Source organism: Notolepis coatsorum (genome assembly GCF_963971535.1).
Source record: "Notolepis coatsorum genome assembly, chromosome: 16".
NCBI lineage: Eukaryota > Metazoa > Chordata > Actinopteri > Aulopiformes > Paralepididae > Notolepis > Notolepis coatsorum.
Window position 1 is genome coordinate 106,084,207 of NC_140180.1, and position 16,179 is coordinate 106,100,385.

At 43.1% G+C, this 16,179-nt stretch overlaps 1 protein-coding gene across 1 annotated transcript in view; it reads right to left on the reverse strand.

Moving 5' to 3' along the window:
- The window catches only part of fbxo38 (F-box protein 38), an 86,929-nt gene that overhangs the window by 17,249 nt on the left and 53,501 nt on the right, over positions 1 to 16,179 (reverse strand). The window contains exons 12-15 of the mRNA XM_084332145.1: positions 14,569 to 14,763; positions 10,677 to 11,627; positions 2,637 to 2,737; positions 2,118 to 2,220 (exon numbers count right to left, since the gene is read on the reverse strand). Coding sequence (XP_084188271.1) covers positions 2,118 to 2,220; positions 2,637 to 2,737; positions 10,677 to 11,627; positions 14,569 to 14,763 — 1,350 coding nt within the window. The remainder of the gene's footprint in view (positions 1 to 2,117; positions 2,221 to 2,636; positions 2,738 to 10,676; positions 11,628 to 14,568; positions 14,764 to 16,179) is intronic.

Genomic DNA, 16,179 nt, shown 5'->3' on the forward strand with positions numbered 1-16,179 from the left:
AGAGAGGGGGTGGGAGGGGGCGAGAAACAGAGAGAGTGAGAGAGAGACAGAGGGAAAGAGAGAGAGACACACACACTGCCGTCACTTCTAGTTTGACCAAACCCTAACCCCCTACGGAGCTAACGACCACTCCCTAAACAACAAACTGTCTAAATATGGCGCTGGCCATCACTTGCTAGTTCTAGAGAAGAGGCACCAACATGGTGTCCCACTGCGCTGAGCTGCGGTGCTAAAAAAGAACAACACAACTCTATGGAGAAACCATGACACCCTGCTGCTGAAATGCGATAGTGGGATGTATTAAGGACGGTGATGAGAGGGAATACCGGGCACTGGTAGTGGACTTCGTCACATGGTGCGATAAAAACCACCTGCAGCTAAATGTGACGAAGACCAGGGAACTGGTTGTGGATCTGGGGAAGAGGAGGAGTACATCTGTGACCCCCATTTGCCATTTCCATCAGGGGAGTCTATGTAGACATGGTTGAGGATTACAAATACCTCGGAGTTCACATAGACAACAAACTGAACGGGTCAAAACACACAGAGGCACTCTACAAGAAGGGCCAGAGCCTTCTTCCTCAGAAGGCTGAGAGCCTTCAACGTCTGTACAAGGATGTTGAGGATGTTCTACGAGTCGGTGGTGGTGGGCGCCTTCTTGTACGATGTGACCTGCTGGGGCAGCGGACTGAGAGCAGGGGACACAACCAGGCTGGATAAGCTGGTCAGGAAGGCCAAGGTGGCGGAGAGGAGGAGACTTGCTAAGCTCCATGCCATCAGGGACAACCCCCTCCCACCCACTATACACAGACTTGGCTGACAGGAGGAGCATGTTCAGTGCTAGACTAACACTCCCAAAATGTAGCACTGAACGGCACAGGAAGTCCTTCATTCCGACAGCCATCAGACTTTACAATGCATCACTGTGCCTCACTGCATCAGTGCATCACTGAGCACAGAGTGACAGTTACCATCTTCCTGGACTTTAACTTTTAAAACAACATCGTCAATATTACACTTACAGTACACTTAACACATTGACCGCCAGAAGCAGGGGGCGCTGATCCCCCTTCAGTGCCAGGTCTTTATTCAATGGATATAGTTTTAGAATGCCAAACTTGCGAGTCCTAAAACTATATTTTATATTATAGCTATGGATCTCATAACGCCGACCGCCGACTGTCGACTGTCAGAGAGTTGCTTCTGGTCAACATGCAAAAAACAGATTGTTTTTTCATCCATACATTTCCGTTTTATACCGTTTTGAATACGAGTATAGTTTGAGTGATTCTGAGTAATTCCAGGAAAAGACGAGAAAAAGGCATTTTAGTGTAATCCAGTTATCACGTTGTAATTTTTCGGCTGACAAACGTCTTTCTCTGGTCTGCATCCCCTTAACAATTGTGTGTATTGAGCTGTACTGTATTGTACCCATTCTGCAATCTGTTAATACAATTTTCAATCAATCAATCAAGCACTCGTGTTTTCCGACATGCTTTTCTACTACTGGATCTACTGCCTGTTCATGGTCTATGTATGCTGAAGGTCGGTCAGACCAAGTTTAAAAGAATAAAAGTGATTAAATCTATTACTTGTGTCCTGTAACATTTATATGTTTAAAGAGAATGTAGCGTATATCAGCCTATGATTTATGGTAAAGTCTATTCCCGCGGGGATGAGTCATCTCCGTCAAAACATCTCCTGACTGAACTTTTTTTGTGACTATGCTTGGCGCGGCCGCAGTAGGAAAAAGATGCCCTTTTTCATGATATTTGACGCCTCCGATTGGCTCAGGTTAAAATCCGTCACGACTCCGAATCAAATGACGGAACTCCAAATCAAATTGACGGATATCCGTCTCAAGACGGAGCGCTTTAATGCCTGAGATATTGGCATTTTGAGTGCTTTGAAATCTTCTTTATCCGTCTTCTTATTTACAACACTTAATCCAACTTGTAAATATGTTAATTCTTGTTAGATAGTCCGGCTGTATTATTTCCCACGCTGTGTGAAAAACTACAGTTTTGCCGGAGGGGAGTGGTTAAGCACTTTTGGTCTCCAGTTTCGATGACGGACGGACGGACGCGCACACGCACACACACACACACAGCACTTACCATGAACAAACATCATCTTGGGACAGTCTTTGAGCACCAAGTCAGTGATCCCACAGTTGGTCAGCGTGATGCCCACCAGGTTCTTAGACTTCAGAGACAAAACCTACACATACATGACAGGTATTAGCTGTTAGCATGCTAATGATATAAACAATACAAAACCTACACATACAGTACATGACAGGTATTAGCCGTTAGCATGCTAATGATATAAACAATACAAAACCTACACATACAGTACATGACAGGTATTAGCCGTTAGCATGCTAATGACATAAATACAAAACCTACACATACATGACAGGTATTAGCCGTTAGCATGCTAATGATATAAACAATACAAAACCTACACATACATGACATGATGACAGAGGTGTGTGTGTGTGTACCCATGTGTGTGAATGTACCTGTGTGTGTGTGTGTGTGTACCTGTGTGTGTGTGTGTGTGGTTGTGTGTGTACCTGTGTGTGTGTGTGTGTGTGTGTGTGTGTGTGTGTGTGTGTGTGTGTGTGTGTGTACCTGTGTGTGGTCGTCTTCAGTAACAGGGTCAGAGGTGCTGGTTGATTTATCTGCTGTTCTTTTCCTCCTGCCTGTTGGGCGGGGCTTAGCTCTGGACAGGTCTAAACAACAACAACAACATTAAATAATAACAACAATATACCCTTTATCATTCTGGACAGGTCTAAACAACAACAATAATAATAACAATAATAAATATACCCTCTCTCATTCTGGACAGGTCTAAACAACAACAATATTAAATAATAATGACAATAATAAATATACCCTTTCTCATTCTGGACAGGTCTAAACAACAACAATATTAAATAATAATGACAATAATAAATATACCCTTTATCATTCTGGACAGGGCTAAACACCAACAATAATAAATAATAATAACAATAATAAATAAATCCTTTATCATTCTGGACAGGTCTAGACAACAATAATAAATAATAACAACAAGGTCTACACAACAACAATAATAATAATTAGGGATGCTCGATATTGTCTTTTTTACCGATACCGATATTGTCCAACTCTTAATTTCCGATACCGATATCACATTTTAATGCCGATATCGGTAGGCCGATAATATCGGACATCCCTAATAATAATAAATAATAATAACAATAATAAATATACCCTTTATCATTCTGGACAGGGCTAAACAACAACAATAATAAATAATAACAATAATAAATAAATCCTTTATCATTCAGGACAGGTCTAAACAACAACAATAATAACAATAATAAATAAACCCTTTAACACTTTGACTGCCATGAAACGTCTTTTGACGTCATTGCGGGCCATGCTCAAGTTGCCGGAGGACGCTGTACAGCGTCCTTATATCAATATTTCAAAAATCTGCGATCTGATTCATATGTCCCCTCCGCTGGCCTGAGATCCACCAGCAGGACCCACTGAGCTCTCTGGCGGTTCAGGAGCGCCATCTGGTGGCCGATCGGCGCAATCGCCAAACAGGATGTGCCATAGAGGTTGTGCTAGACGTCCGTAGTACTTCCGGGCGCTCGCTATAGGTCATGGGACTCTGGCTCGTCACGCTACACAGTGATCGATTGGCAATAACTCGATAAACAACATGATTTGGACGTATATACCATTATACAAGCTGGAGATGGACCGGGTAAAAATATATCCCATAATGATAAGATTTCTACTCTACGATGATCGCCCAACGGCGCGCGGAGACTGGGGTGAGTTTCAGCGTGTAACGTTACCGTCTTCGATACTAACTGCTATTATCAACATTTGACCCACATTAGATGATTGGTATAACGCTGCCCACGGAATTATAAACGCCCCCTCGCCCATCCGGTCAACATCAGATGACGTGTAGTAACTTCTAGAAGTACGTCTAGTTGGAATTTTTTATATCGCGCTGATTGCCATCAAACTGTATTTCATCATCAATATAATGCATTTGGGGCTATATATCACGTTCTGGAGAAAGCTGCAGAAAGAGATGAAAACATACTTATACATTAGACCATACTTTACTATGAATATGTGAATGAAAAAGTTTAACGTTGCTACACCATGAACAATACATATAGGACTTTGAATGGGCCCTAATAATGGCAATGTAGCAATAGAATTTAAAAAGTTATAGCCCTGCAAAGAAGGAGACTTTCTCCATAGACAAATAGAGCCGGCAACCTATGGTATATCATGAATTTAACCCAAGGCAACCAAAGTGTTAACATTTTGGACATGTCTAAACAACAACAACAACAACAACAACAACAACAACAACAACAAATAAACCCTTTATCATTCTGGACTAGGGATGGGTACCTTTCACATTTGAACCAATACGGTACTTTAGTCTCTAAAAATGTAATCTACCTACCTCAGTAGTGAAAAAAAAATCCAAACTTCAAATAACTACACTTTCGACCGTTTTCGGCTGCTTTGTTGTTGAATCAAGTCAAATCCTAGGTAAGCGTATATTGTGCGTGTGAACGTTGACATGAAAAGAAAAAAGGTTAAAAAAATAAAAATAAAGTGTAACATTTTCTCACGTGAATCGATACTCTGTAAGGTAGTACCGACGTGTTTCGGTAAGTACCTTTAAAAGTACCGAATTCGGTACCCATCCCTATTCTGGACAGGTCTAAACAACAACAATAACAATAATAAATAAACCCTTTATCATTCTGGACAGGGCCCTGTTCCTCGTACGTGGCTAACTGAGTTAGCTGGATAATTTTCAGGATAACTTGACATAAGTCAGGCTTTTCGGTTCAACGAAACAAGTTTGGCTAAATCACTATGGCAACAGATTTGAGCCTGCTCTGGCGCAGGTTAGTTAGCTGGATAAGCTTGCCACTCCCTTGGGGGGGAAAATGCCAGCTCCCTTCCTCAGAGATCCCATTATACCATTCTGAATAATGTTGTTGTGCTTAGTTTTTCTAGAGGGGTCGCAAGCAGCCGCGGGGGGTCGCAAGATGATTTCCAGAATGTATTGATTTCATAGAAATGTGAAAAAGGCCTATAATTAAAAACTATTAAAATATATTAAACTGGTAAAAGAAATGCTTTTGAAATGTAAAATAATATACCTAAAATGCTGATAAATCATATTCAGCCTATGGATTTACTTTGTCCTAAATAATGAACGTCATAGCTACGGCGCACGCAACACACACTGTGGTTATTTTAATAACGGAGCATTGCAAATGTGAATCCCGCGTGGATATTTTGAATGAATGAAACTTGGATCCGAGGTTATTGTGGAAGGCCCACCGGACGGTTGGCTCCGATCCGTTTCATATTCTCCGCTGTGGATGCATTTGGTTAACCGGAGCGCACGGATTGTGTTTCATTCAAGCATAAATTGAAGCGTCTTTACACGTGGATTGTGGATGTGAATTACAAGGAATCTGAATCTGTGGATTGTTGAATTATTTTATCACTGTCACACACTTTATTGTGATATTGTAACTGGGATTAAAATGTCTGATGAGGAGAAAAAGGCAGAAGAGGCTGAGAGAGAGCCTTGTTAAATTGATCGGCTCTCGCAGGGCGAAGCTGGGTGTGTTGACTAGGCGCAAGAATGAGTTGGATGCGCTGTTTGACGAACTTGATGACGTGGACATGGGAAAAGTGAATGAGCAATTGCAAGCCTTTGATGTTTTGATGAATGAATTTGAGAAAATGCATCAATCTGTTGTTCAAACACTGTTATCTGATGATGAAAAAGAGGGTGATGAACATGACTGGTATAAACCAAAGGTTAATCAATTCAATGCATTTATGGATGATGTCCAAAACAGATTAAAACCTGATTAATAGTGAAACTGTTAATAGCCTCCAATGCTTATTAGTGTGTCCGAACGTTTGCATGTTTCAACCACCTCCTATAATAGTGGGGGTCGCGGCTCTCTGACACCGTTATTTCGGGGGTCGCGGCTTGAAAACTTTGGGAACCCCTGATCTGCACATACATGTATTTATATAGTACATGATACCTAATATCCTCATAAGTATCTGTTAATTCGTATCAATTAGATACGCTTTGGGCTTGTTTTTATCTACTTATTCTGAAAGAGTTGAAATAATTATTTTCGCTAGCAAGATCTCATTCGATGATTCATTCCATTAACCGTTTGGCGGCCAAACACGTATATATACATGTTTAACTAGTTTTTTTTCTTTTATTTGATTTTAATATCCTATTCACTGTCACAGAGCTGTATTTTGGCTGGAAAAGGCATATTGGGACTCGGAAAGTGCAGTACCGGCCAGATCCTGGTAGTGGCGCCGTCTCGAGAATGCAGTAATCCTTGTTGCAGACCTGGTGTCACTTTTTTTCGCTCCGGGCGGACTTTTCTGTTAGCCTGAAGCGAGGGCTTCACCTGATCGCCTGGAATACTTTTTGCGACGCCGAATTCAGTATGCAGTAAAGGAATATAGCATCAGCCAATGGACATATCGATCTACCATAGCGATCAAATAACTGGGAAATTCTTTTTGGAATCCAACCGGCCACAGGTAAGAGCGATTTGACGTAAATTTCAGCCTGATCGGGCCTTGTTCTCATAGCCATCTCCCTGATCAGCATATGTTGTTGTAATAACCAATGCCGTTATTGGTTTTGATCCACTTTTTCTCCCATTTTCTATATTTTCTCCCATCCCAATTTCGTATCATCCAATTCAACCATCCCCTGTCACGAACGCCGTTTCTTGCCTCCCACAAGCCGGCTGCAATGTGGACTAAGTCATACATAGCACAAGTCCCCTCCGGTACTTGAGGTAACAGCAGTCGCATCTTTTCACCTGCGCAGCTCGATCTCTCAGTGGCGAGGAGTAACGCGTGGGAGGCTCACGCTGCCCCCGACACTTCCTGATTCTACTGCGCAGGTGCACCAACCGACCTGTAGGAGTCGCTGTCCACAACGCCCGATCCCCACCCATCAGTTTCCCACCCCCTAATACGGCCAATGTGTATTAGTATGAACGACCAGCTAAACTGAAAGCAATGTGGAGCGCTGGGCTCGAACAGGCAAGCCCAGCGTCTCCGTCATTCGTGGCGAGCGCCTTGCCCACTACGCCACGTAGCCGCCCCTCAATGCCGTTATTGGTAATCAATAATCAGAAACGACTTCCCCCGCCCCCCTCCCCTTTCATGTAGAGATGTTCCGATACCCTTTTTTCCTTTCCGATCCGATACCTAAGCTTTGGGTATCGGCTGATACCGATACTGATCTGATACCAGTGCATACATTAAAAATAATATATATATATATATATATATATATACATATATATTTTTTTTTTTTTTGTATACAGCTACTGTTTTATATATACTGTTTTTTAGTAATAACTAGAAAGTAATGGTATTTATTCAACAACAGGTGATTGTATAGATTTGTATTAGTATCATTAATCAATGAGTATGGGGCTGCAGCACTGCAGATATACCCTACTCCAATGATCCACACGGACATTATTCGTTGCTGCACTTGCTTCCAGAAGGCTCCGTTGAAGTAGCAGAGGATCTGTTGTGATTTTTGCACAATAAATATTCAACATTCTCTTTTGAGACTCCGCCTCAGACTCTTATCATTTGGCACTAAAAGCTAAACATTGTCACCGATATGGCTGTCCGCAACATGTCATTAATTGTGTACGCGAGGTGGTTCAGTGACGACGCTAACGTGAGCTAGGTTAGCTAGCATGAGCTACCGGGAGATGGAAAGACTAACGTTACTGGTGAAAATGTGATTTACATTGGAATACTCCTTTGCCAACTTGCTGTACTTTGCTTGCAGGTCTGCAGCCATTATTGCTGGATTATGAATAGCCCCAACTTTAGCCAAGGTAACATTATGGCTAAACCTTTAACGTTAGTTAACGCTAGCTTTCGGTTAGCTGTTCAATGCTAATAACACCACCAAGCGAACCCATCAGAGCTCCCCGTCAACACCGCTCTGTCGGGACAATGGCATTTAAGAAAGTATCTGCTGTTAAAATGACAAACAGCATTGACACTTTAATTCACGGTCGGTTAAACACACGTTTGTTTTATAATGATCACAGCAGACCGCAGTGTTGTTGATAAATTACGTGGTATCGGAGCGCAAAATTAGAGGGTATTTGCCGATACCGATACCAGCATTTTAGGCAGTATCGGCGGCATTTCCGATACTGGTATCGGTATCGGAACAACTCTACTTACATGCATACATGGTGGAACATGATACCGATCATATGCATTTAGATATTTAACTCTAGCTTGTGTAGGGCAGAAAAGCCAATCGATTTAACGTTATTAGCTTAGCGCCTTATAACTAGCTTTGCAGGAATTATCCCAGATCATTCCCATATAACGGTCATATTCATTACGCTATAAAACGGGAACGTATTGATGAAAAAAATAATTCTTTATGGCATATTGAACGAAAGGTTCATACTGTCAATTGACAATGACAATAGATACATAGCTATAATATAAAATATAGATTTAGCTCTACAAACAACGTGACACAGTGAAAAGTTGTAATGAAAAGCTGGCGTCCTAAAGTGGGGCCCGTCTAATCTAATGGCCGGGAATGTGTTAAGCCTACTGCCAGCAGGCACATTTAAAGAAATATAATCCGATTGATTGGGGTAATGAGGCACTTCAAATTAGCCTATAGATATGCATTTAACTTGTCTGGGATATTTTCCCATTAGAAAATCATGGTTTCGGCGATCGACACCTCCCCCTTTTGAACTAAGACGGCCATGTGCAATTATCCTGATTACTGAAGTCTGGTTTGAATTAACGAGATTGTTTGAGCCAGAATGAGCCTTTGAGAAACCGAGATAGCCTGACTTCAATCATCGTGTTAATTTAAGCTGGCTAAAAGGACTTTTGATCGACTTAGGTCGCTTTCACATATAGTTTTGGTGGACTCGGTGCGGTTCTGGGGGTGAAGTTGCAACATTGTTGCATTCTTCATTTGGTTCGCCTGCGTTCACATAGAAATCTGTGAGGCGGACCGAACCTTCTGAACAATGTCACGCGGTCGAAAAGGGCGCTTGTCTATTGGACAGTGGAAATGTGTGTGTGGCTGCGAGCCCGTGTGTGCGCGCGTGTGTGTGTGTCTGTGTGTGGACTGCGAGTCCTCCAGATCAGCGGAGCGGAGGAGAGTTTTGACATGGCATTGATCCATTGTTCTATTGAAGCACATTACCACCATCCTCTCGCTAAACAACTTGTAGACCACGGTGTTTTTATGAGTGCCCACAAGTAGCTGTTTTATTAATAATATAATAAGCCGCATTTTTTCTTCCTTCTTCCCAAGATACACAGATATATAGATATATAGATATATAGATAGAGAGAGATAGAGAGAGATAGAGAGAGAGGAGAGAGAGAGAGAGAGAGAGAGAGAGAGAGAGAGAGAGAGCGAGAGAGAGAGAGATAGATGCAGTGTGCTTGTTTTGCAGTGAATGAATGCTGCGAGCAGTGGTAAGGTAATAATAGTATTGACGTGGCATTGATCCATTGATCCAATGCCGTGCGCCTCTGTAATAATAAGCCGCGTTTTTTCTTCCTTCTTCCCAAGATGCACAGTTAGATATATAGATAGATAGATAGATAGATAGATAGATAGATAGATAGATAGATAGATAGATAGATAGATAGATAGATAGATAGATAGATAGATAGATAGATAGATAGATAGATAGATTAGATGCAGTGTGCTCGTTTTGCAGTGAGTGCTGCGAGCAGTGGTAATAATAATCACTTCCTATTTGGTTCGCGTTTGGTTCGATGAAGCCGAACCGAGACCGACGTTTTCAGGCGGACCAGAGTTCGCCTGTTTGGTCCGCGAACCGAGTTCGACACGCATTCACACAAACCCGAAAAACCGGACTATCGAATTCTGGTCCGAAAGTCCGGACCAAACAGCCCCTGTGTGAAAGCGACCTTAGTTGAACCAGGTACGAGGAACAAGGCCCAGGTCTAAACAACAATGATAAATAATAATAATAAATAAACGCTTTATCATTCTGGACAGCAACAATAACATCATACATATAATTTCAGTTAAAAAGTCACATAGTTAATTTGCATATAAGTGATGCACTATAAAGAATCTCCATCTTCACAAGCCATTCAATATGATATCGAATCTCAACAATAAATCTGTAATCTGATTTAAGCACATTATGGGAAATGTACTTACCTTCTTCTCCAGAGTCGGACAAGAAGATAGATACCAATTTCTTCTCTGTGTGTTCAGTAGAAAGCTATCCGGCTGCAATATAGCCTAGCTTAGCACAAATTAATGGAAGCGGATACGGACCAGCTAGCCTGGCGGCTGGACAAAAACACCTCTCCCGGGGTTTTAAGATAGGCTAATGGTCTGTATCCGCTTCCATTCATTTGTGCTAAGCTAGGCTAGCTTGTAGCCAGATAGCTTTCTACTGAACACACAGAGAGGAAATCGTTGTCCGACTCTGGAGAAGACGGTAAGCTCATTTCCCATAATGCCGGCGCGTTCCTTTAACTTCGGTAGCTTCTCAGTCTTACCAGCCTCAGGAACAAGGGGAACGGCAGACAGACGGCTGCGGGATCGGGTCAGAGGTCGCCTCGGTACAAACTCCTCCTCTCCTAACCCCGTCTGCTGTGGACTCGAACCAGCGACCGCTCCGGGTGAGGAAGCCTGCTCCGACGGGGCTCCTCTCCTGGATACACCGCCCGTCTCTCTGAGCTCCACCCCCTCCACCCCAGGGGCTCCGTCTCCTCGCTCCGCCCCAGCGGGGCCCGTCGACTCCAGGGTACCGTTACCGGCTCGAGTCCTCGAGGCCCCTGGAGGCGGGCAGGCTCTGCAGTGACAGCTTGTCCTGCTAGTCCTCTCATCCAATCCAGCGGCTCCTCTGGCCCTAGGATCGTCGTGATTGGCCGATTCTTCCCGCCACCGGATCGAGCAGACACACCCCCCGGTGGTCGAGCCGGCCTCTGCCACCGCCCCCCCACCACCCCGGGTCGACGACGGACCCCCTGAGCCGGAGCTCCCGGCCCCCGTCCTTTGTGTAGTGGAGGGTGCGGCTACCCTCGCGGTTCCCGGGGGAGACGAAGGCCCGCTGCCCACGTCCACCCTCCCCGCGGGCCCCGGCCCCGCCCCCGGTCCCGCCACAGCTCCGGTCCGTGGTGGAGCGGCAGGACCCCCCGCCGCGGCTCCGTTAATCGCCCCGGTGCCGGTCCCTCTGTCGGTGGTCGCTGCCGCTCTGCCGATGGCCCCGGGCCCCTGCCTCACCCCCACCACCCCGCCCCCCGTCCTGCCCGCCTCCCTCCCGGCCCCCTGACGGGCCGTCCCGGAGCCCTTCCCGCTGGTCTCCGTCGCCGCCTTCATGTCCGCTTTGATCTGCTCGCTGGTCACCTGACAGCTCTTCTCACAGCTGCTCTCCTGGGGCTCCCCCTTCACCGCCGGAGCCGTCCCGCTGACGTTACCACGGCGACGCAGAGGGGTCTTCCCTTTACCTGGAGACACACACACACGACAGCCAGGTGTTATTAATACTTGTGAGGACATTCTACGGAGCTTTCTGCAGGATTCCCACAGACATTGCAAAATGAAATTCAAGGACTTTCAAGTACTTTTCAAAGACCTATTTTTCATTTGAATGAAACAAATTAAAGGATACAATTCACTTAGAAATTCAGTTTTTTTATAGAAACATTTATCAGATCCAATATTTATGGCTTAAAACCAATTACCGACAGTTAGACCTTAGATGACTAAATATAAATGTAAATGTAGATGAAAAAATAAAATGTCTTGATTCAGAAATTTTTTATCATGGATGAACAACACTTTCATTGTGAATGGTTGATTTGAATTTCAAGGACTTTTTAAGCACCTTGTTAAGGCTGTTTAAGGAATTCCGGACCAGGCCTTGACCTTTTTTTTGTAAAAAATCAAGCACTTCAAGGACCTTGTGCAAACCCTGTTTTTAATACTTGTGACGACAAGTTTTCCGAGTTCTGAGTGGATGCCAGAGGAAGTGAAGTTAAGATGTAAAAAACATCAATGACACGAACGCAAGCGGACAGCATCATTGTCCTTCAGTATCACAAAGACACAAGCGGACAGCATCATTGTCCTTCAGTATCACAAAGACACAAGCGGACAGCATCAAGGGCAACAAAAACAAAGGTATTTAGATCACTGTGTAAACAGAATGTTCCCCCTGCCAGGCACTGGGTCTCTTAGGCCATGTCCAGACTAAGACGCTTTTGGTCGTTTTAGGCAAAGTATTTGATCGTTTGCATCGTTCTGCCACACGGAACTGCGTTCTGGCAGCCTGAAGACGGTACTTTTTGATACCAGCCTCCAGAGTGCGCAACTCTGAAGATGCCTGAGACGCCCCCCCCCCCCCATTGCGTCACCATATTTACAAGCGATACACGGCTTCTCCTGAACCATTGACGCGAGGCGCACACACATGCGTTGTGCTCTCTGTCTGAAGCGGAGCGGGGCTCTGCTGTGCTTACACTTGATGCAATACACAATACTAACTAGAGATTAGCGTCACATAGTTGGCCTTTTTCTGAAAACCCAAGCACATATTGTTCCATAGCATACGCCTTCAGTTGATCATGACAAATCCTCTCTTACCTTGACGATTAAAAAGCCTCCATAATTTAGTAAATAAAGCTGTAGCCAGCCAGCTAGCATTGATGCTATTCAAAATGCTATCCACATTAGCTACATAGCTAACCAACTAAATACAATAGTGGTATCCTGAGGTAACGTTAAATACAACGTTTGCTAGTCTAAATGACTGGACACACACAGGGACAAGTTAAACATCAATCAATTAATTTAGTCCAACAGGTAGTTTGAGCTGCATGTGAGCCGAGGTCTTTCTCTCCTCTCCATTGGAAACTAATGACGTTACGTTAGCTCGAAAAAGCACAGAACCGGCCGACAAAAGTTAAGCTGCTAGCAACAGACACTATAACACTTCCGGTCAGGGGTTTTCAAAATAAAACAGGAAAGACATTTATTTTGTAAATTTGTGGCATGCACTTATTATCTCGAGACGTTTTCGTTTTTACGGAAACCTTTTTTTATCCACTTTTTCTCCCCATTTTCTATTTTTCTCCCATCCCAATTTCCAATTCTGCCCTCCCCTGTCTTGAACGTTGCTAGACTATGCCTCCCACTGGTCGGCTGTAGTGAGGATAGAAGCCTTGCATCACGTATCCCCTCCGGTAGACGAGGAGGCAGCCTGTCGCATCTTTTCACCGCAGCAGCTCGAACTCTCAGTGATGAGGAGTAACGCGTGGGAGGCTCACGCTGCCCCCGATATTTCCTGTTTCCGCCGCACCGGCGTCACCCAGCCGACCTGTAGGAGTCGCTGTCCACAACGTCCAATCCCCCACCCACCGGCTTTCCCACCCTCTAACACTGCCAATTGTGTTAGTATGACGGCCGGCCAAGCCGGTAGCAACGCAGAGAGCTGGGCTCGATACCAGCATATCCTGCGTTAGTGGCGAGCGCCTTGCCCACTGCGCCACTCAGCCGTTTGTTTTTACGGAAACCTAAAAACGAAAGGAAAACGAAACAGATCAAAATGGTTTTAGTCTGGACAAGGCCTTAAGAGAGACCAGCCCACAACACCACTGTGAATGTGAAGCAGGGCGTTGCTGAAAAGGAGCCTCCATGTTCAGCAAACCTACCCTGGTGTAAATGAAGCTAAAGCATTTTTTATAATATATAAATTAGGGCTGGGACTTTATCGCATTAATTTCGATTAATTAACTACAGAAAGAATTGAAAATGTATGCATTTAATCGCATGATTTTTCTTTATTATGTAAGAAGAATGTTACCTTTCAAAGGAGACCAGACTCATGCATGTGCTATAAGTATAAAGTATAATAAATCGCAAATAAATTTTTTTCTTAGTCTGGTTTGTTCATAAAAAAATTAAATAAGAGAAATTGAGATCAATCAAGAGTTTTTTCCCCCAGTGGTCAACTGTTTTGGAATGTACTGCGTTTTACTTTTACCTCGAAAGTGCTTGAGTTTACAAAAGGTCATTTGCGCTATATATATATTATTCCTAAAATTGCTGCACTTTGTTAAAAATTACATTGATCTGTTGGTCTGTGTAGTAGCTAATACAGGATTTTGCTGCTTAAACATATGTATAATGTATATTAATTTATTCACTCATATACCTAAATTCATTTGAATTGAATTTTTTTGCTTTTCGCATCAAATATTGATATGCGATTAAAATGTGATTAATTTCTATTAATTAACTATAAAGTCTCGAATTAATTCGATAAATTTTAATCGAGTCCCACCACTAATATAAATGTAAATACAAAAAAGCAAATACAACAATTAATGCCCAACACGCGATATCAATTTCTTCTGCATATTTCCGGACCGTCCTGATCCAACTCACTGCTGAGTGTGCTGGCTGTCTCCGGAGTCGGGGCGGCTTTCGTCCTACAGGCAGCAGACGGCTGGGGACAGGAAGTGGGACTTAGTCTCGCGACCAGACCCTCTTCCTCCTCGCTGTCCGAGTCCGAGATGGTGAGGGGGCGGTTGGTAACCGCGGGGACCGCTGGTCCGCTCGGCTGGACCAAACCGCTGGGACCTAGGGAGAGAGGGGATAAACATTCTGAGAGAGGAGAGCAGCAGGTTTCTCCAGAGAGGATAAACATTCGGAGAGGAGAGCAGCAGGTTTCTCCAGAGAGGATAAACATTCTGAGAGGAGAGCAGCAGGTTTCTCCAGAGAGGATAAACATTCTGAGAGGAGAGCAGCAGGTTTCTCCAGAGAGGATAAACATTCTGAGAGGAGAGCAGCAGGTTTCTCCAGAGGATAAACATTCTGAGAGGAGAGCAGCAGGTTTCTCCAGAGAGGATAAACATTCTGAGAGAGGAGAGCAGCAGGTTTCTCCAGAGAGGATAAACATTCTGTAAGGAGAGCAGCAGGTTTCTCCAGAGGATAAACATTCTGAGAAAGGAGAGCAGCAGGTTTCTCGAGAGAGGATAAACATTCTGTAAGGAGAGCAGCAGGTTTCTCCAGAGGATAAACATTCTGAGAAAGGAGAGCAGCAGGTTTCTCCAGAGAGGATAAACATTCTGAGAGGAGAGCAGCCGGTTTCTCCAGAGAGGATAAACATTCTGAGAGGGGAGCTAATCTAGTTTTATTTAAATGGAAGGGAAAGTAAGCACCTTGAAAACATTACCAGTGGAACACCATCCCATCCTTTGTAGGAGTCATTTATTTCTCAGATTTTGAGAGATTCTTTGTAGGATCATTTAACAAAAATATGACCCATTGTTTGGCTAATAATTAGGAAGGTCATAATAAACCTAATAAATGTTATAATAAGACAATACTAATTATAATAAGTTAATACACATTATAATAACATAATAAAGGTTATAAACAAATAAAGGTTATAATAAACAAATAAAGGTTAATGAGATGTGCTCTTTGGAAGGTTATAACAACATAATAAAGGTTATTATAACATAATAAAGGTTAATGAGATGTGTTCTTTGGAAGGTTATAATAATATAATAAAGGTTATAACATAATAAAGGTTATAATAAAGGTTAATGAGATGTGTTCTTTGGAAGGTTATAATAATATAATAAAGGTTATAACATAATAAAGGTTATAATAAAGGTTAATGAGATGTGTTCTTTGGAAGGTTATAATATAATAAAGGTTATAACATAATAAAGGTTATAATAAAGGTTAATGAGATGTGTTCTTTGGAAGGTTATAATAATATAATAAAGGTTATAACATAATAAAGGTTATAATAAACAAATAAAGGTTAACACATTCAGTGCCGGGGATTAGTCTTATCCTCATAACTAGAGCGCCAGCTATCTAGAGCCTATTTTCACTGTGTGTGACGATGTTTGCCGAGCTATATCTATATTCTATATTATAGCTATGGATACAATACTATGGTCATTTGACAGTAACTATCTTCTGTCCAATATGCAAAAAAAGAATTAATTTCTTCATGAATATGTTTGCGCGTTATCTCGT